Below are 21,239 nucleotides of genomic sequence, written 5' to 3'. Positions count from 1 at the left end.
GACCCGTCTATATGCTACCTACAAGAGATTCGTTTTAGACCTAAAGATACCTGCAGATTGAAAGTGAGGGGACGGAGAAACATTTATCATGCAAATGGATTTGAAAAGAAAGCCGGGGTAGCAAGACTTTTATCAGACAAAAATTGACTTTAAAACAAAGACTGTAACAAGAAACAAAGAAGGACACATCTTATAATACAGGAAACAAACCAACAATAAGATCTAACAGTTGTAATAATTTATGTACCCAACATGGGAGCACATGAATATATAAAATTATAATAAACATAAAGAAACTAAACGATTATAATACAATAATGGTAGGGGACTTTAACATCCCACTTACATGAGCAGACAGACCATCTAAACAGAAAATGATGTACTATACAGTGGCCAATTGAACATAATAAAAATAAACAAACAAACAAACAGAAAATCAACAAGGAAACACTGGCTTTGAATGACACACTGGACCAGATGGACTTAACAGATATATTCAGAACATTCTATCCTAAAACAGCAGACTACACATTCTTTTCAAGTGCACATGGGACATTTTCCAGAACAGATCACATATTAGGTCACAATCAAGCCTCAACAAATACAAAAAGACTGAGATCATACCATGCACCTTTTCTGACCAGAAAGCTATGAAACCCGAAGTCAACCAGAAGAAAAAATTTGGAAAGACCACAAATACATGGGGGTTAAATAACATGCTACTAAACAATGAATGGGTCAAGCAAGAAATCAAAGAAGAAATTAAAAAATACATGGAGGGGTGCCTGGGTGGCCCAGTAGGTTAAGCATCTGACTCTTGATTTCGTCTCAGGTCATGAGATCGAGCCCCATGTTGGGCTCACTCTGGGTGTGGAGCCTGCATAAGAGTTTCTCTCTCTCCCTCTCCCTCCCCCAGCCCTGCTGCCTTGAATGCACTCTCTAAAAATATAAGAATAAAAAAAAATTTTAAATACATGACAACAAAAGAAAAAACACAACAGTTCAAAACCTTTGGGATGCAACAAAAGTGGTCCTAAGAGAGAATATATAGCAATACAGGCCTACCTCAAGAAGCAAGAAAAACCTCAAACAACCTAACTTTACACCTAAAGGAGCTCAAAAAATAAAAAACAAAACAAAAAAAGCAAGCAAAGCCTAAAGCCAGAAGAAGGAAATAATAAAGATCAGAGCATAAATAAATGATATAGAAACTAAAAAACAATAGAACAGATCAATGAAATCAGGAGCTGGTTCTTTGAAAAAATTAATAAAATTGATAAATCCCTAACCAGACTTATCAAAAAGAAAAGAGATCACAGTGACTGGATGGCTCAGTTGGTTAAGTGTCTGACTCTTAGTTTCCACTCAAGTCATGATCACAGAGCAGTGATTGAGCCCCACGTCAGGCTCCACACTGGGCATGAAGCCTGCTTAAGATTCTCTCACTCCCACTCTCTCCTCTCCTTTGCTCTCTGCCCCTCTCTCAATCACATTCTCTCTCAAAAAAAAAAGAAAGAAAGAAAAAAGAGAAAGGACCCAATAAAATCACAAATGAGAGAGGAGAAATAACACCAACAGCACAGAAATACAAACAATTATCAGAGATTACAAAAAACTATATGCCAACAAATTGGACAAACTGGAAGAAATGGATAAATTCCCAGAAACATACAAACTACCAAAACTGAAATAAGAAGAAATAGAACAGACTGATAACCAGCAAAGAAATTGAATCAGTAATAAAAAAATCTCCCAAGAAACAAAAGTCCAGGGCCAGATGTCTTCACAGGAAAATTCTACCAAATATTTAAAGAAGAGTTAATACCTAAGATTCTCAAGCTATCCCAAAAAATAGAAAAGGGAGGAAAACTTCCAAATTCATTCTATGAGACCAGCATTACCCTGATACTAAAACCAAAGAAAGACTCCACTAAAAAAAAAAAAAGTACAAGCCAATATCCCTGATAAAAATGGATGTAAAAATTCTCAATAAAATACTAGCAAACCGAATCCAGTAAAACATTAAAAGAATCATTCAGGGGCACCTGGGTGGCTCAGTCATTGAGCATCTACCTTTGGCTCGGGTCGTGGTCCCGGGGTCCTGGGATTGAGCCCCGCATCGCACTCTCTGCTCGGCGGGAAGCCTGTTTCTCCCTCTCCCACTCCCCCTGCTTGTGTTCCCTCTCTCGCTGAGTCTCTCTTTGTCAAATAAATAAATACAATCTTTAAGAAAAAAAAAAAAAGGATTACTCACCACAGTCAAGTGGGATTTATCCCCGGGTTGCAAGTACGGTTCAATAGTCACAAATTAATCAACATGATACACCACATTAAAAAAAAGAAAGGATAAGAACCACATGATCCTCTCAATAAATGCAGAAAAAGCATTTGACAAAGTGCAACATCCACTCATGATAAGAAACCTCAACAAAGTTGGTTTAGAGGGAACATACCTCAATATAATCAATATAAGAAAAACCCACAGCTAATATCATCCTCAATGGGAAAAAACTGAGAGCTTTTCCTCTATGGTCAGAAACAAGACAGGAATGTCCACTCTCACCCATTATTCAACATAGTACTAGAAGTCCTAGCTACAGCAATCAGACAACAAAAAAAAGAAATAAAAGGCATCCAAATTGGCAAGGAAGAAGTAAAATTTTCACTATTTGCAGGTAACATGATACAGGTAACTTTCAGGAAAACCTGAAAGACTCCACCAAAAATTTGCTGGAACTGATACATAAATTCAGTAAAGTTGCAGGATACAAGATCAATGTACAGAAATCTATTTCATTTCTGTACACCAATTATGAAGCAGCAGAAAGATAAATTAAGGAATTGATCCCATTTACAACTGCACCAAAAACCGCAAGATACCTAGCAATAAACCTAACCAAAGAAGTAAAAGACCTGAACTCTGAAAACCATAAAACACTGATGAAAGAAACTGAAGAGAATGCAAAGAAATGGAAAGACATTCCATGCTCATGGATCAGAAGAACAAATATTGTTAAAATACTATACTACCCAAAGCAATCTACACATTTAATGTACTCCCTATCAAAATGCTAACAGCATTATTCACAGAACTAGAACAAAAGTTATATATACAAAAACCCTGAATAGCCAAAGCAACCTTGAAAAAGAAAAGTGAAGCTGGAGACATCACAATTCCAGACAACAAGTTATATTACAAAGCTGTAGTGATCAAAACAGTACGGTACTGGCATAAAAAATAGACACACGGGGGTGCCTGTGTGGCTCAGATGGTTAAGCATCTGCCTTCGGCTCAGGTCATGATCCCAGGGTCCTGGGATCGAGTCCCGCATCGGGCTCCCTGCTAGGCGGGGAGCCTGCTTCTCCCTCTGCCTCTGCCTCTCTCTCTCTCTCTCTCTGACTCTCATGAATAAATAAATAAAACATGTAAAAAAAAATAGACACACAGATCAACAGAACAAAACAGAAAACTCAGAAATGAACCCACACCTATACAGTCAATTAATCTTTGACAAAGCAGAAAAGAATACCCAATGGGAAAAAGACAGTCTCTTCAACAAATGGTGTTGAGAAAACTGGACAGCAACATGCAAAAGAATGAAACTGGACTACTTTCTTACACCATACACAAAAATAAATTCAAAATAAAGACATAAATGTGAGACATGAAACCATTAAAATCCTAAAGGAGAACACAGGCAGTAACCTCTCTAACATTGGCTGTAGCAAATTCTTACTTGATACATCTCCTGAGGCAAGGGAAGCAAAATCAAAAATAAACTATGAGAACTACATCAAAATAAAAAGCTTCTACACAATGAAGGAAATAATCACACCAAAGGCATCCAATTGGCAAGGCAACCCATGGAATGAGAGAAATATTTGCAAATGACATAACTGATAGAGGGTTAATATCCAAAATATATAAAGAACTTATAAAACTAAACACTCTGGGCCCCTGGGTGGCTCAGTCGGCTAAGCAGTTGCCTTGGGCTCAGGTCATGATCCCAGGGTCCTGGGATCAAGCCCCACATCAGGCTCTCTGCTCAGCGGGGAGCCTGCTTCTCCCTTTTCCTCTGCCTGCCACCCCCCCCCCGCTTGTGCGCTTGCTCTCTCTGTCAAATAAATAAATAAAATCTTTAAAAAGAACTCAACACCCCCAAAACCAATAAAAAATGGACAGAAGCCATGAATAGACATTTTTTTTAAAGAAGATACACAGATGGCCAACAGATACATGAAAAGATGCTCAACATCACTGATCAGGTGATGTACGGAAGTGCTGAATCACTAAATTGTACACCTTAAACTAATATTACACTGTATGTTACCTAACTGGAATTTAAATAAAAATTAAAAAAAAAAGATTCTCTAACTTGGGAGAACACTGTTCTCAAGGTGTAAGGAAAAATACTTTTGAACAATATTTACTATAAGAAACAGAAGAAATCCTTTTTTTAAAGATTTTATTTCTTTATTTATTTGAGAGAGAGCGAGCGTGAGAGGGGGGAGGGTCAGAGGGAGAAGCAGACTCCCTGCCGAGCAGGGAGCCCGATGCGGGACTCGATCCCGGGACTCCAGGATCATGACCTGAGCCGAAGGCAGTCACTTAACCAACTGAGCCACCCAGGCTCCCAGAAACAGGAGAAATCTTTTCAAAGCATTTGGTTTGCATTCTCAATAAAATACAAGAAAACCTGAAGTAAGAAATGAAGGGTGAGGTGTATTAAAAGCATACTTACATGCTTCCTAAGATGTAAACTGACGTGATAAGGTGCAGGCTGAGACAAGAAAAAAAATTGTAAAGAATAAAAATGGAATAGATGTACTATTTTAGACAGGGCAAAACAGAGAACTGACACTACAGAAAAATCATTCAGAAATGTAGAGGACAGATCTGAGAGGCCATCCAGAGGGCAGAGGGAAAAGACAACGAGAAAACTGAAGTCAGAAAAAGAAATAAAATTGTTCTCATGGAAAGGCAACGGTGGCGAAGAGGTTCAGCACTGGAAGGCAGAAAACGAAGAACCACTTCACAGAATAGAACCAGAATGTGCGGAACACATCACATAATCCATGACAGGATACCAAATAGAATAAATAGAAACAAAATAGAATAACTGGGCCAGTGGATTAAAAAGGCTTACAGACAAAGTTAACCCAAAGAGGTCACTGAAAAGACACACTGCTGTAAATTCAACAGCAAGAAAGAAAAAAGAGAACATTCTTCTCAGGATCTATAACACAAAAAACCAAACAGGTTACTTTTGAAAAAATAAGATTACTCTTATTTGTTTTTCAGGGCCCTGAAAGGTAGAAAACAGAAGAACAGAAATCTTACAAAAATTTTAAGACCAAAAAAAAAGTGGAGTCATGAGGCAATAATTCAGTACTCATACGTGAAAAATAAGAATTGCACCTTTAAATATGTGAAGTTTCAGAAACACCTTCATCCACGTTCCAAGGCTAAAATGTTCCAAGATTTATGCCAGCTGGCCAAGAAAGCAATGGAAACAAAGACCGGAAGAAGTGGGGAGGGGCTCATCTACGATGGCCCGGAGCACGGAACGTTTACGATGGCCTGGAGTGGGGAGGGGCTCATCTACGATGGCCCGGAGCACGGAACGTTTACGATGGCCTGGAGTGGGGAGGGGCTCATCTACGATGGCCCGGAGCACGGAACGTTTACGATGGCCTGGAGTGGGGAGGGGCTCATCTACGATGGCCCGGAGCACGGAATGTTTACGATGGCCTGGAGCACGGAACAACAGAAAAGAGAATCTAAACAGTCTTTCAAGATTTGTTGGGGTTCTTTAAGATTTTATTTATTTATTTGAGAGAGAGAGAGTGAACGTGAGAGAGAGAGAGTAGGAGGTGGGGGCACAGGCAGAGAAAGAGGGAGAAGCCAGCTCCCCGCTGAGCTGAGCAGGGAGCCAGACAGGGGCTCCATCCCAGGGCCCCGGGATCATGACCTGAACCAAAAGCAGACACTTAACCAACTGAGCCACCCAGATGCCCTAGTATTTCTAAATTTGTAAGCAAGAGCTTAATTCAAATTAAAAAAAAAAAAAAAGAATTCTCAAAGGCAAAATACACGATAGAATAATAAGTTAAAAGTCCACCCCTTTTGCCACATGCTAAAAGAAGTTCTAGAAGGAGTAAAGGTTTAAATATTTAAAAATGCACTTAAAATGTACACTTATCTCAGCATAGCAAATACATCAATAAATGAACTGTAAGTTTATCAATTCAGAAGCAGAAGTGGGAAAGAAAAGCAGATATAAATGACAGAATACAGAAAGGTTGAAAACTTGCACAGATTAAATAACCACAGACATAGGGGCGCCTGGGTGGCTCAGTTGGTTAAGCGTCTGCCTTCGGTTCAGGTCATGATCCCAGGGTCCTGGGATTGAGCCCTGCATCGGGCTCCCTGCTCGGCAGGAAGCCTGCTTCTCCCTTTCCCACTCCCCCTGCTTGTGTTCCCTCTCTCGCTGTCTCTCTCTGTCAAATAAATAAATGAAATCTTTAAAAAATAAATAAATAAATAAATAACCACAGACAAATAAATGTTAACTAAATTAGAAAATCTATTTAAATGCATGGTAAAGAAAAGTTTTACACTTTTGATATTTGTAAACCTCTTGTAAATCTGTAAGAAAATAGAATATCTTTTTTTTAAGATTTTATTTATTTATTTTAGAGAGAGAGAGAAATAGCACATGTGCATGTGCAAGCAGGAGGAGGGGCAGAGGGAGAGAATCTCAAGCAGAGATTCTCTCTGCTCTGAGCAGGGCACTTGGAGCCTGAGGCGGGACTCAATCTCAGGACCCTGAGATGATAATCTGAGCAGAAACCAAGAGTCAGACACTTAACCAACTGAGCCACCCAGACGCCCCAGAAAACAGAGTATCTTGAGACAAAGTTAAGAGTATGAGGAGCCAACTTAGAAAGTAAAATTTAAAAAATATCTTAAAAATTAAACACACCGGTGAACAAATAAATACAAATTAAGATATCAATAAAATATTATCTCTTGAGAATAAAACTAAAAAAATGAAAAGAAATTCTAATACACAGAACTGTCAGGAGTTTGAGTCAATGATCACTCTCATACTAACAAGAGTATAAATTGAAACAACTATTGTTGCTGGACAAGTCATAGCAACATTTTAAAAGTTTCTTATATTCTTTGATCTAGCCCCCCCACTTCTATGAATTTATCTGAATAATCAAGAATATGTGCAAAGGTATAAAGTTGTTCATATTAAAGTATAAACCAAAATCAAAAATAATACATAACACAAGTGTACAAAAGGCAAGAATAAATTATGGTATGTGCACACATTTAAACACCGTGTTCTAAAAATTATGTTGGGGCACCTGGGTGGCTCAGATGGTTAAGCGTCTGCCTTTGGCTCAGGTCATAGTCTCAGGGTCCTGGGATCGAGTCCCACATCAGGCTCCTTGCTTAGCAAGGAGCCTACTTTTCCCTCTGCCTGCCACTCCCCCCCTCTTTCTCTGTGGCAAATAAATAAATAAAATCTTTAAAAATTATGTTGTAGAAAGAAGACTAATAACATGAAGAAAAGTTCAGATGTTAAAAAAGTTTTACTAACCCATACCAAAATATGCATAGCAAAATTGCCAGATATGTGCATACAAAGTTACTGAAACATAAATAGTACCCATCTTTCAGACACTGAAATAACAGGCAGTTTTCTTTCTCTTTGTGTTCACCTAAAAAACACACGGTAAAGTCTCCGCAGTAGCACTCACTACTATAATGAGTTGGGATGTAACACAACTGACTTTCGATATCTGCCCTCCATGGAAGTCCAGGTCCCAAACAGGGAAAAGTCAAAGTTGTACTGCAGGGAGAAAGGGTGACAGGGAGCAGAAAGACAGCCCACTCCGGAAAATAGCAGGTAAACCTCTCTAGGGAAGAAGAGAAGAGGAAGTACGGTCCCCACATCTCTGGAAAACTCATAGTCCGGTCATCCCAGGTGAAGCAATGAAATGGGCAACCACGGGGGCGGAGCAAGATGGCGGAGGAGTAGGAGACCTGGATTTCCTCCGGTCTCAGGAATTCAGCTGGACAGGGATCAAATCACTCTGAACACCTACGAACTCAACAGGAGATCGAACAGGAGAGTAGCAACAACTCTCTGAACAGAGAAGCGACCACTTACTGGAAGGTAGGGCGTGCGGAGAAGTGAATCCGAGGCGATATTCGGGAGGATAGACGGCGGGGCAGGGGGCCTCCGTCGGCCGCTTCTGGCAAGTGCTAGAGCCGCGGAGCACAAAATCGGACCTTTTAGAAGTTGGCTCGGCGGAGGGACGTCGCTGCAGTGGCTAAGCGGGGGGTGGAACCCTCCCAGGACAGTGTGGTCTCAGGACCCTTGGGGTCAGAGAGAGACCGGGGGTGCCTGAGTGCGGCAGAGCTCCCAGGGATCGGAGCGGGGAAGCCGGCTGCAGAGACGGAGCCGAGGCGCGGGCTCTCAGCTCGGGGTGGCCATAAACTGTGATCCGCGGCCCAGTCGGGCCACTGCTCCTCCAGCAGGGACCCAACAAGCGGCAGATCCGGGGAGACTCCCCTTCCTTCCCGGGGAGGAGGGGTGCGGGAACGCACTGCAGGGATCTGCTGGGTTTGGAGACTCCGCGCAGGGTCGGGTGCCAGAGATAGCAACGCTCGGTCACAGGCCGGGTGAGCACGGAGTGCGGCCGGAGACCGGGGACACGGAAGTGACTGCTTTTCTCTGGGGGCGCACTGAGGAGCGGGGCCCCGAGTTCTCAGCTCCTCCGAGTGGAGATTGGGAGGCCACCATTTCTGCCCTGGTCCTCCAAAGCTGTACCGAGAGCTTGCAGGGAACAAAAGCTCCTGAGAGCAAACCGGAGCAGCTTCCTTAGCCCGGACCAACAAGGGCGGGGCAATTCCGCCTCGGGCAAAGACATTTGGAAACCACAGCAACAGGCCCCTCCCCCAGAAGATCAACACAAACAGCCAGCAAGCCAAGACCAAGTTGATCGATCAAGGAGAATGGGAGAACTCCAGCGCTAGGGGAATACTGCACATAGATTCATGGCTTTTTTTTTTTTTTTTTACCATGATTCATTATTTCATCAAAGTTAATTTTTGTTGACTGTTTTTTTTTATTTTTCTTTTTCCCTTTTTCAACCAACATCTCATAAATCCCTTTTTTTAAAAAAAAAAAACACTTTTTATTTTTCATTTTTAGAGTCATATTTTATCCCTTCATAGTAGTTACCCTTATTTTTGGCATATATATATAAGTTGTTCTCTCTTTAAAATTTTGAGGTACAGTTTCTTCTAACAGATCAAAATATACCCTAAATCACTAGTGTATGGCTTTGTTCTAGTCTCCTGCCTGATCACATTCTCTCCCTTTTTCCTTTTTTTTTTCTTAAATCTTGTTTCTTTTTTCAAATATATCTTACCAAGTCCTTTTATAAAATCTTTTATAATTTTCATCTTTACAGTCATCTTCCATCCCTTCATTGTATCAACCCTTATTTTGTACATATATGTCTTCGTTTAAAATTTTAGGAGGCACTTTTTTCTAACAGACCAAAATACGCCCAAAATCTAGTGTGTGGCACTGATCTATGCACTAGCCTGATCATATTTGATCATATTCTGCTTTTTTTGTATTGTTTTGTTTTTGTTTTTATCTTTTTTTTTTCTTTATCTCTTTCTTTTTTCTTTCTTTCCCTTTCTTTTCCCCTGGTTTCAGGTCTTTTCTGATTTGTATACAGTATATTTGCTGGGGACATTGTAAACCTGTTAGCATTTTGTTCTCTCATTCATCTATTCTCCTCTGGACAAAATGACAAGACGAAAGAAATCACCTCAGCAAAAAGAACAAGAGGTAGTACCTCAGCCAGGGACCTACTCAATACGGACATTAGTACGATGTCGGACCTAGAGTTCAGAATCATGACTTTAAAGATACTAGCTGGGCTTGAAAAAAGCGTGGAAGTTATTAGAGAAACCATTTCTGGAGAAATAAAAGAACTAAAATCTAACCAAATCGAAATCAAAAAGGCTATTGATGAGGTGCAATCAAAAATGGGGGCACTAAATGCTAGGATAAATGAGGCAGAAGAGAGAATCAGCGATATAGAAGACCAAATGATGGAAAATAAAGAGGCTGAGAAAAAGAGAGAGAAACAACTACAGGATCGTGAGGGCAGAATTCGAGAGATAAGTGATATGATAAGACGAAACAACATTAGAATAATTGGGATCCCAGAAGAAGAAGAGAGAGAGAGAGGGGCAGAAGGTATATTGGAGCAAATTATAGCAGAGAACTTCCCTAATGTGAGGAAGGAAACAGGCATTAAAATCCAGGTGGCACAGAGAACCCCTCTCAAAATCAATAATAATAGGTCAACACCCCGACATCTAATAGTAAAACTTACGAGTCTCAGAGACAAAGAGAAAATCCTGAAAGCAGCTCGGGAGAAGAGATATGTAACCTACAATGGTAGAAACATTAGATTGGCAACAGACCTATCCACAGAGACCTGGCAGGCCAGAAAGGACTGGCAAGATATCTTCAGAGCACTAAACGAGAAAAATATGCAGCCAAGAATACTATATCCAGCTAGGCTATCATTGAAAATAGAAGGAGAGATAAAAAGCTTCCAGAACAAACAAAAACTAAAGGAATTTGCAAACACGAAACCAGCCCTCCAAGAAATATTGAGAGGGGTCCTCTAAGCAAAGAGAGAACCTAAAAGCAGCAAAGAGCAGAAACGAACACAGACAACAGACAGTTAACAGTCACCTTACAGGTAATACAATGGCACTAAATTCATACGTTTCAATAGTTACCCTGAATGTAAATGGGCTAAATGCCCCAATCAAAAGACACAGGCTATCAGATTGGATTAAAAAACAAGACCCATCCATATGCTGTCTGCAAGAGACTCATTTTAGACCCAAAGACACCCCCAGATTGAAAGTGAGGGGGTGGAAAACAATTTACCATGCTAATGGACACCAAAAGAAAGCTGGGGTGGCAATCCTTATATCAGACAAACTAGATTTTAAAACAAAGACTGTAATAAGAGATGAGGAAGGACACTATATCCTACTTAAAGGGTCTATCCAAGAAGAAGATCTAACAATTGTAAATATCTATGCCCCGAACATGGGAGCAGCCAATCATATAAGGCAATTAATAACAAAAGCAAAGAAACACATTGACAACAATACAATAATAGTGGGGGACTTTAACACCCCTCTGACTGAAATGGACAGATCATCTAAGCAAAAGATCAACAAGGAAATAAAGACTTTAAATGACACACTGGACCAAATGGACTTCACAGACATATTCAGAACATTCCATCCCAAAGCAAAGGAATACACATTCTTCTCTAGTGCCCATGGAACATTCTCCAGAATGGATCACATCCTAGGTCACAAATCAGGTCTCAATCGGTACCAAAAGATTGGGATCATTCCCTGCATATTTTCAGACCACAAAGCTTTGAAACTAGAACTCAACCACAAGAGGAAAGTCGGAAAGAACTCAAATACATGGAGGCTAAAGAGCATCCTACTAAAGAATGAATGGGTCAACCAAGAAATTAAAGAAGAATTAAAAGAATTCATGGAAACCAATGAAAATGAAAACACAACTGTTCAAAATCTTTGGGATACAGCAAAGGCAGTCCTGAGAGGAAAGTATATAGTAATACAAGCCTTTCTCAAGAAACAAGAAAGGTCTCAAATACACAACCTAACCCTACACCTAAAGGAGCTGGAGAAAGAACAGCAAATAAAGCCTAAACCCAGCAGGAGAAGAGAAATCATAAAGATCAGAGCAGAAATCAATGAACTAGAAACCAAAAGAACAGTAGAACAGATCAACGAAACTAGGAGCTGGTTCTTTGAAAGAATTAACAAGATTGATAAACCCCTGGCCAGACTTATCAAAAAGAAAAGAGAAATGACCCAAATCAACAAAATCATGAATGAAAGAGGAGAGATCACAACCAACACCAAAGAAATACAAACAATTATAAGAACATATTATGAGCAACTCTATGCCAGCAAATTAGATAACCTGGAAGAAATGGGTGCATTCCTAGAGATGTATCAACTACCAAAATTGAACCAGGAAGAAATAGAAAACCTGAACAGACCTATAACCACTAAGGAAATTGAAACAGTCATCAAAAATCTCCCAACAAACAAAAGCCCATGGCCAGATGGCTTCCCAGGGGAATTCTATCAGACATTTAAAGAAGAATTAATACCTATTCTCCTGAAACTGTTCCAAAAAATAGAAATGGAAGGGAAACTTCCAAACTCATTTTATGAGGCCAGCATTACCTTGATCCCAAAACCAGACAAAGACCCCATCAAAAAAGAGAATTACAGACCAATATCCTTGATGAACATGGATGCAAAAATTCTCACCAAAATACTAGCCAATAGGATCCAACAGTACATTAAAAGGATTATTCACCACGACCAAGTGGGATTTATCCCTGGGCTGCAAGGCTGGTTCAACATCCGCAAATCAATCAACGTGATACAATACATTAACAAAAGAAAGAACAAGAATCATATGATCCTCTCAATAGATGCAGAAAAAGCATTTGACAAAGTACAGCATCCTTTCTTGATCAAAACTCTTCAGAGTATAGGGATAGAGGGTCCATACCTCAATATCATAAAAGCCATCTATGAAAAACCTACAGCGAATATCATTCTCAATGGGGAAAGGCTGAGAGCTTTTCCCCTAAGGTCAGGAACGCGGCAGGGATGTCCACTCTCACCACTGCTATTCAACATAGTATTAGAAGTCCTAGCCACAGCAATCAGACAACAAAAAGAAATCAAAGGCATCCAAATCGGCAAAGAGGAAGTCAAACTCTCACTCTTTGCAGATGATATGATACTGTATGTGGAAAACCCAAAAGACTCCACCCCAAAACTGCTAGAACTCATACAGGAATTCAGTAAAGTAGCAGGATATAAAATCAATGCACAGAAATCAGTGGCATTCCTATACACCAACAACAAGACAGAAGAGAGACAAATCAAGGAGTCGATCCCATTTACAATTGCACCCAAAACCATTAGATACCTAGGAATAAATTTAACCAAAGAGGCAAAGGATCTGTACTCAGAAAACTATAAAATACTCATGAAAGAAATTGAAGAAGACACAAAGAAATGGAAAAACGTTCCATGCTCATGGATTGGGAGAATCAACATTGTGAAGATGTCAATGCTACCTAGAGCAATCTACACATTCAATGCAATCCCCATCAAAATACCATCCACTTTTTTCAAAGAAATGGAACAAATCATCCTAAAATTTATATGGAACCAGAAGAGACCCAGAATAGCCAGAGGAATACTGAAAAAGAAAAGCAAAGCTGGCGGCATCACCATTCCGGACTTCCAGCTCTATTACAAAGCTGTCATCAAGACAGTATGGTACTGGCACAAAAACAGACACATCGATCAATGGAACAGAATCGAGAGCCCAGAAATGGACCCTCAACTCTATGGTCAACTTATCTTTGACAAAGCAGGAAAGAATGTCCAATGGAAAAGAGACAGTCTCTTCAACAAATGGTGTTGGGAAAATTGGACAGCCACATGCAGAAGAATGAAACTGGACCATTTCCTTACACCACACACAAAAATAGATTCCAAATGGTTGAAAGACCTAAACGTGAGACAGGAGTCCATAAAAATCCTAAAGAACACAGGTAGCAACCTTTTCGACCTTAGCCGCAGCAACTTCTTCCTAGAAACATCGCCAAAGGCACGGGAAGCCAGGGCAAAAATGAACTATTGGGATTTCATCAAGATAAAAAGCTTTTGCACAGCAAAAGAAACAGTCCACAAAACCAAAAGACAACCGACAGAATGGGAGAAAATATTTGCAAATGACATATCAGATAAAGGGCTAGTATCCAAAATCTATAAAGAACTTATCAAAGTCAACACCCAAAGAACAAATAATCCAATCAAGAAATGGGCAGAAGACATGAACAGACATTTCTCCAAAGAAGACATCCAAATGGCCAACAGGCACATGAAAAAGTGCTCAACATCGCTCGGCATCAGGGAAATCCAAATCAAAACCTCAATGAGATACCACCTCACACCCGTCAGAATGGCTAAAATTAACAAGTCAGGGAACGACAGATGTTGGCAGGGATGTGGAGAAAGGGGAACCCTCCTACACTGCTGGTGGGAATGCAAGCTGGTGCAACCCCTCTGGAAAACAGTATGGAGGTTCCTCAAACAGTTGAAATTAGAGCTACCGTTCGATCCAGCAATTGCACTACTGGGTATTTACCACAAAGATACAAATGTAGGGACCCGAAGGGGTACGTGTACCCCAATGTTTATAGCAGCAATGTCCACCATAGCCAAACTGTGGAAAGAGCCAAGATGCCCATCGACAGATGAATGGATAAAGAAGAAGTGGTATATATACACAATGGAATATTATGCAGCCATCAAAAGGAATGAGATCTTGCCATTTGCAACGACGTGGATGGAACTGGAGGGTGTTATGCTGAGTGAAATAAGTCAATCAGAGAAAGACATGTATCACATGACCTCACTGATATGAGGAATTCTTAATCTCAGGAAAGAAACTGAGTGTTACTGGAGTGGTTGGGGGTGGGAGGGATGGGGTGGCTGGGTGATAGACATTGGGGAGGGTATGTGCTACGGTGAGCGCTGTGAATTGTGCAAGACTGTTGAATCACAGTTCTGTACTTCTGAAACAAATAACGCAACATATTTTAAGAAAAAAGAAAAAGAAGAAGAGAACAGGAGAGGGAGAAAGGGGAGTATGTCAGAGGGGGAGATGAACCATGAGAGATGATGGACTCTGAAAAACAAACTGAGGGTTCTAGAGGGGAGGGGGGTAGGGGGATGGGTTAGCCTGGTGATGGGTATTGAGGAGGGCACGTTCTGCATGGAGCACTGGGTGTTATGAACAAACAATGAATCATGGAACACTGCACCAAAAACTAATGATGTAATATATGGTGATTAACATAACAATAAAAAAAATTTAAAAAAAAAATTAAAAAAAAAAAAAAGAAGAAATGGGCAACCACTATGAGGACATTCAAAGCACAGCTGCTGCTATCTGGGAAATCCCAGCTGGCCACAGATCCTGAATCATCACCACAGATGTTAAAGCCAGAATGGACGCTGCCACTAATAGGCGCCAAGCCACAACCAGGACCTGGACACTTCCATGGAAGGACCCTGGAATTCCAAGCCAGCTAGTTACACAGACTTGCTCCAGCCACGTGATTAACATCACTGATAGCCCAATGTCTCATTTCTAATGACTGAATATTTGAGAACTAACTTATGACATTATAGCAGATTTTACTGATTTCTTTTATAATCAAAAATTAAATCAAAAATGAAATTAATAGAAAGAATTTTCGATTAGTTTTTTAATTCCAACCATGTGGAAATTTAAAAGTACTCTCCTAAATCACTATGGAGATAAAAATTACTTAAAATTATAGCGTAATTATAAGGGCACCTGGCTGGCCCAGTCAGTGGAGCATGCAACTCTTGATCTCAGGGTTGTGAGTTTGAGCCCCACACTGGGTGTACTTAAAAAAAAAATCTTTTAAAAAATTAATGTAATTATAAACAGTTTAGAATATATTTTTAAAAATCAGAACACTATGCATCCAAACTTAAGGAACAGATCCAAAGCTGCATTCAAAGGAAAATTCATAGTAGTAAACATTCTCTTACGAAGAAAAACAGAAAAATAAATAAAGCATTCACTTCAAGGAATTAAGTTGGAGAAAAGGAATGATGTTAAAAGATAAAGGTAACACAAAGGAAATAACATGGAAAACATATCAGAATTGAGAAATAACTCCAAGAGCTGGTTGTACGAAAACAAACCCATGACAGACTTTGACAAAGCTTATTAGAAAGAGAAAGCATCCACTGTAATGGGGTTATATTTTGAAAATTATTATTGATTTTTTTCTCTTTTGTCTTTCTGACCATGACATGAATTTTCCTGCTGTCATTTTAAAGCATCCTTTCGGGGATTCTGGAGAGAGAAAGACTTGTTACTGAAAAAAGGCAAAGAGAAAGGATAAGGTGATACTCAGCTTTAGCCAAGCAAAACAAGATATGCTACGGCCCCAAGAAGAGATTTCCAAATTCTTCTCATTCTCCCTCTTTAGCACATTAACCGCCTTACTTGGAAGACACAGCTCCTGGAGCTTTCTCAGTCTTTTCACTCCTGGTCCCCATGAATTACCATTAAAGCTTAGGTTTGAATTAGGCCTGGAGGTTTGAGTCAGGACAGAAGAAAATATGAGGGACAGGGGTAGCCTGCCCATTCCCAGCTGGGAGCAGAGGTGGAAAGAAGACAGAGAAAGGAAAAGAAGAACTCTGGCTTGGGGACAGGAAGGTAAGGGTAACCACAAGACTAGAGGGACGCTGGCCTCCTCCCCCAGCTAGGACTCTGAAGAGAGATCACCTCTTGGACAGCCTGCCATCCTGACATTACCTTAGAGTAGGGTCACATGTCTTTCATGGGGCAAGTAGAGGGAGGCCCTATATTTAATTTCCTGAACAAGCCTCAGTTCTTATATGTTTAGATGGGTCCCAGAAATAGCTGGGAGACTGGCTGTGGAGCTAGCTAGCCAGAGCTGGGTGAGACAGCATCAGAGCAAATGTTGCAGAGTGACAACACAGGAGAGGACTAAAAGATAATCTTCACCAGATCCCAGAGAGGTAGCAGCAGGTGGGAGCCCCGTGAGGAAGATAGAGTGGGGGGACCAATAAGGTAGAATACCCGAGGAAAAAGAATGAGCAACAAACCGCAATTTCCTAACTGGCTATCAGCAGGGTAGTACTCAGCCATCAGGTGGAAAATGGACAACATCCCTCTGGAGATTAGAGGAGTTTCAAGGGATACCATGATCATGAACCCCAACTCTGAACTCTACCAACACATCATCTAAGCCCACCTCCCCCTTGTATCTGGGTGTCATCTTTAAGTAAGAAGAAATGGTGAAAACAATATGAAAGATGGAGCATTTGCTCCCAGAAAGAATAAACGTTACCAAAAGGAGTTGCTTAAATTGTCACATCTGACTAAGCTTTAACCTTACACACATACACCCCATCTTGCCCAGCACCTAAGAAAGGCTACACAGCAGGGACATTAAGAGTGTGGGATTCTGGATCCACGTGGCCTGGGTGTGACTCCGGGATCCACAATTTGCCAACCCTGTGACTCTGGACAATTTACTTCATCACTCTGTGCCTCAGTTTCCTCAACTATGAAACGAAGATAATCATAGTTTCTCTTAGTAGTTTTTAAGGATTAAGTGAGCTAATAAATGTAAAGTGCCTAGATCAATACCTGGCCCATAAAAACAGTCACTAAGTGTTGTCTATCTTTATTACTATTAGCATTATTATTATTACTTTTACCTATTACCTACAGTATGGGGCTCATGAAGGCAAGATCAGATCAGCTAGAGAAAAATTAAGAAATTATAATTTCCTGGGGTGCCTGGGCGGTACAGTCAGTTAAGTGTCCAACTCTTGGTTTTGGCTCAGGTCCTGATCTCAGGGTCATGGGATCGAGCCCCACTTAGGGCTCTGAGCTCAGCAGGGAGTCTGCTTGAGAATCTTTCTCCCTCTGCCTCTGTCCCTCCCGCTCGTGCCCTCTCTCTTTCTCTCTCTCTCTCTAAAATAAATAAATAAATCTTTAAAAGAAATTATAATCTCTCCCCATAATCAAGTAGTATAGATTAAAATTTGTACCATTACATAATTAAAATCATAAATGATAAAGGGGACGTAAAATAAATCAGACAGGTTTTAAAAAACATACCAGAATGGTATAAAAAAAAATCTTTAAATCAGATTCAGAAAAACATATGAATCACCTATATTAGCTCAAGAAGTATGCAAAGTAGAAAAGAAGTATGCCAAAAGAAGCTAAAAAATTCATCAAAGAATTACCTCAAAAAGGCCTAGGACCGGCTAATTCAATTAGTGCATTCTTTCAAAATTTCCCCAAGGGGCAACGCCAAAACGAATAACAAACAGTACCAAGGCCTGGAAAAAGATGGAATGCTCCCCAGATCACTGGAAAGCTACACTGTCTACACTATACAAACCGGCATCACATAAAACTAGAGGCCACTATTTTTCTCAAAAGCTTTGTTGCTCTAGGATTTCTTAGGGCCTCTAACAGGCTGTAAAATCCTAATAGGAGGATTGTGGGAGATTATTCCTGCACTTCAAGATTTCTTCCAGGCTCCCCCAGACCTTTCTTAGGACTATGCCATACAGGAACCTGGGATCGTGCAGTCGGTAGATTAAGAAGGTCCAAGAGCCAAGAGTATACAGAAGGAAGCATAGAAAAAAGGATTCACAAGAGATAAGCAAAGGAAAAGAGACAGTACACAAAATTGCAGTAATAATAGCATTGCTGAGGCATGAAACGGTACATTCTTCTGGTGAAAATGTAAATTCAATCAACAGTTCCAGGATGTAATTGGCCCTATGTGTTTGGAACCTAGTATATACTCTTCAACCTAATAATATGACTTCTATCACTCCATCCTGGAGAATTCATTTAATAGGAAGATAAGGATTTACATACAAGGATGTGCTTAGTAGAATTATTAACAGGGGCGCCTGGGTGGCTCAGTTGGTTAAATATCTGCCTTCGGCTCAGGTCATGATCCCAGGGTCCTGGGATCGAGCCCCACATCAGGCTCCCTGCTCCACGGGAGGCCTGGCTTCTCACTCTCCCACTCCCCCTGCTTGTGTTCCCTCTCTCACTGTGTCTCTCTCTGTCAAATAAATAAAATCTTAAAAAAAAAAAAAAAGAATTATTAACTGCAAATAAAACAAAAACCAAACAGGAAACAGTCTAAATGTCTAGAGCTACAGTTAAATAGATGGCACATTCATATGATGAATTATCCAACAATTAAAAGTAACGTTTGGGGGGGGTTAATGACATGTATTTGTTTAATTTTTTAGAAAAAAAGGTAGACCACAAACTACAAAGTATAATCTTAAGTATATTTTTAAAATATATGTAGGTCGGAAAAACTACTGGACGAATATAGACCAAAGCCTTAATATGATCTGTGGGTGGTAGAGCTCTGAGTGAATATTTTTTAATACATTTCTCATATTATCTAACTTTCTTCAACAAGCACGTATTACTTTTATAATCCGAAAGATAAAAACCAAATAATTATTGCACATGGATAAACACTCCTATGAGTGAAAAAGAACAGTTTTTAAATCTCCATTCACTAAGGACAAAAAGAATCTCAACGTTATGCACAGAATTCTCCCAAACGTGAATCTTGCACGGGTGCACTGTAAAGCATGAAGACAAAAAGCAAACCAACTGAATCCCTCTGCAGACAGGCTGAGCTGTCTCTCTCAGGGGTTTTCAACACACGGTTACTGAGAAGGGGCCTCAGCACCCATTTTTTTTGCAAAGTGCAGCTGTTTGAGTATCTCCCTTGGTTTGAAGAACCTCTACGTGGAGGTATGGGCTTTACAAGGGAGGTTGAAGCAGTGTGAGGAGTTACACACAGTGTTACACACACACACGCAGTGTGAGGAGTTACACACACACACCACTCCCACCCCACTCACACACACGCAGTGTGAGGACACACACACACACACACCACTCCCACCCCACTCACACACACGCAGTGTGAGGACACGGACACACACACACCCCACTCCCACCCCACTCACACACACGCAGTGTGAGGACACACACACACATCACTCCCACCCCACTCACACACACACAGTGTGGACGAACACACACACACACCACTCCCACCCCACTCCCACACACGCAATGTGAGGACACACACACACACCACTCCCACCCCACTCCCACACACGCAGTGTGACGACACGCACACGCACTGTGAACGAACACACACACACACGACACACACACACACCACTCCCACCCCACTCCCACACACGCAATGTGAGGACACACACACACACCACTCCCACCCCACTCCCACACACGCAGTGTGACGACACACACGCAATGTGAACACACACACACACACACACACACACACACACACACACACACACACACACACACACACACACACACACACACACACACACACACACACACACACACACACACACACACACACACACCCCCCGCCCCGGCGCACTCAATCGTGCGGTCCCAGCCAGACAACTCGAAGCGAGCCCTGCGGCAGCAGCCGCGCCCCACCCGCGCCCCGCAGCCGCCGAGCCCCCTCCCGCCTGCCGCCGCGGATACCTGTTCGTGGGGCGCGGTAGCTGGGTCGCCGGGCTCCGCAGCGTCCTCAGCGCGGCGGGGGTGCCGCGCGCGGTGTCCCTGCTCTCCTCCACCAGGAGCCTGCGCCGCCAGGAAGAAAACTAAGTTGTTACACCTGGCTGGCAGGCTCGGCAGCGGCAGCGCGCTCGCACCTGGCCAGGGCGTCCTCGCGCGCCCCGGCGCCCCCCGGCAGCTCCCAAACCCCGGAGTTTGAAGCCGCTTAGGGCGGGAAGGAAGGGAAAGCGTGGGCCAGAACGGCGAGCCCGGGAGACCGCCGGGGACCCGACGGCGGGTCCCGCTCCGCAGCGACGCCCGCCGGAGCCCTCACAACCCCTCTCCGCCGCAGCCGCTGCCCACCCGGTCCCAGCGTCGCCCCTCGGGCACCCCCGCCCCGGCCAGTCCTGCCTCCCGGACGCCCCCTTCCCGGCCCGCCCTCGTGCGACCGCCGCCCGTCGGCTTCCCTTCGCCGCGGCCCCAAAGTCGGCGCCCGGAGTGCGGCGGCCGGGCGGCGGGGGAGCCCCGGGGCGCGCGCGGCGGGTGGGTTACCTGGAGCGGGCGGGCGCGTCGATGGAGCACCAGAGCAGGCGCAGCAGCAGCAGCAGCAGCAGGCTGGCGAGCAGGGCGAGCAGCGCGCCCCCCGGCCGCATCCTGAGCCCCGCGCACGGCCGCCGCCGCCGCCCCGGCGAAGCGCAGCCCGGGCCGGCCCGACTCGCCGCTCCCGCCGCCGCCGCAGCCACGCGCACCTCCAGTGTTCAAAGGCGGCGGGGAGGGGCGACGACGGCGCGCGGCGCGGGCCCGCACTCCCGGGCGCCCCGGGCCAGCCTCGCACGGTGTGCGGCGGGCAAAGGG

The 21,239-nt window shown here is 42.5% G+C and overlaps 1 protein-coding gene across 1 annotated transcript in view; it reads right to left on the bottom strand.

The window, feature by feature from the left end:
* Nucleotides 1-21,037, bottom strand: part of ST8SIA6 (ST8 alpha-N-acetyl-neuraminide alpha-2,8-sialyltransferase 6) — a 145,908-nt gene extending 124,871 nt beyond the window's left edge. Inside the window, exons 1-2 of the mRNA XM_088025531.1 lie at nt 20,937-21,037; nt 20,373-20,471 (exon numbers count right to left, since the gene is read on the bottom strand). Of these exons, the coding sequence (XP_087881657.1) occupies nt 20,373-20,471; nt 20,937-21,037 (200 nt within the window). The remainder of the gene's footprint in view (nt 1-20,372; nt 20,472-20,936) is intronic.
* Nucleotides 21,038-21,239: the final 202 nt, after the last annotated feature.

This window comes from Eumetopias jubatus, unplaced genomic scaffold, assembly GCF_037043125.1.
Source record: "Eumetopias jubatus isolate StellerSeaLion01/CBP00866 unplaced genomic scaffold, mEumJub1_p1.0 scaffold_8, whole genome shotgun sequence".
NCBI classification, from domain to species: Eukaryota; Metazoa; Chordata; class Mammalia; order Carnivora; family Otariidae; genus Eumetopias; species Eumetopias jubatus.
Note: the sequence above shows the minus strand (reverse complement) of the source record. Positions and strands in the feature narration are given on the sequence as shown.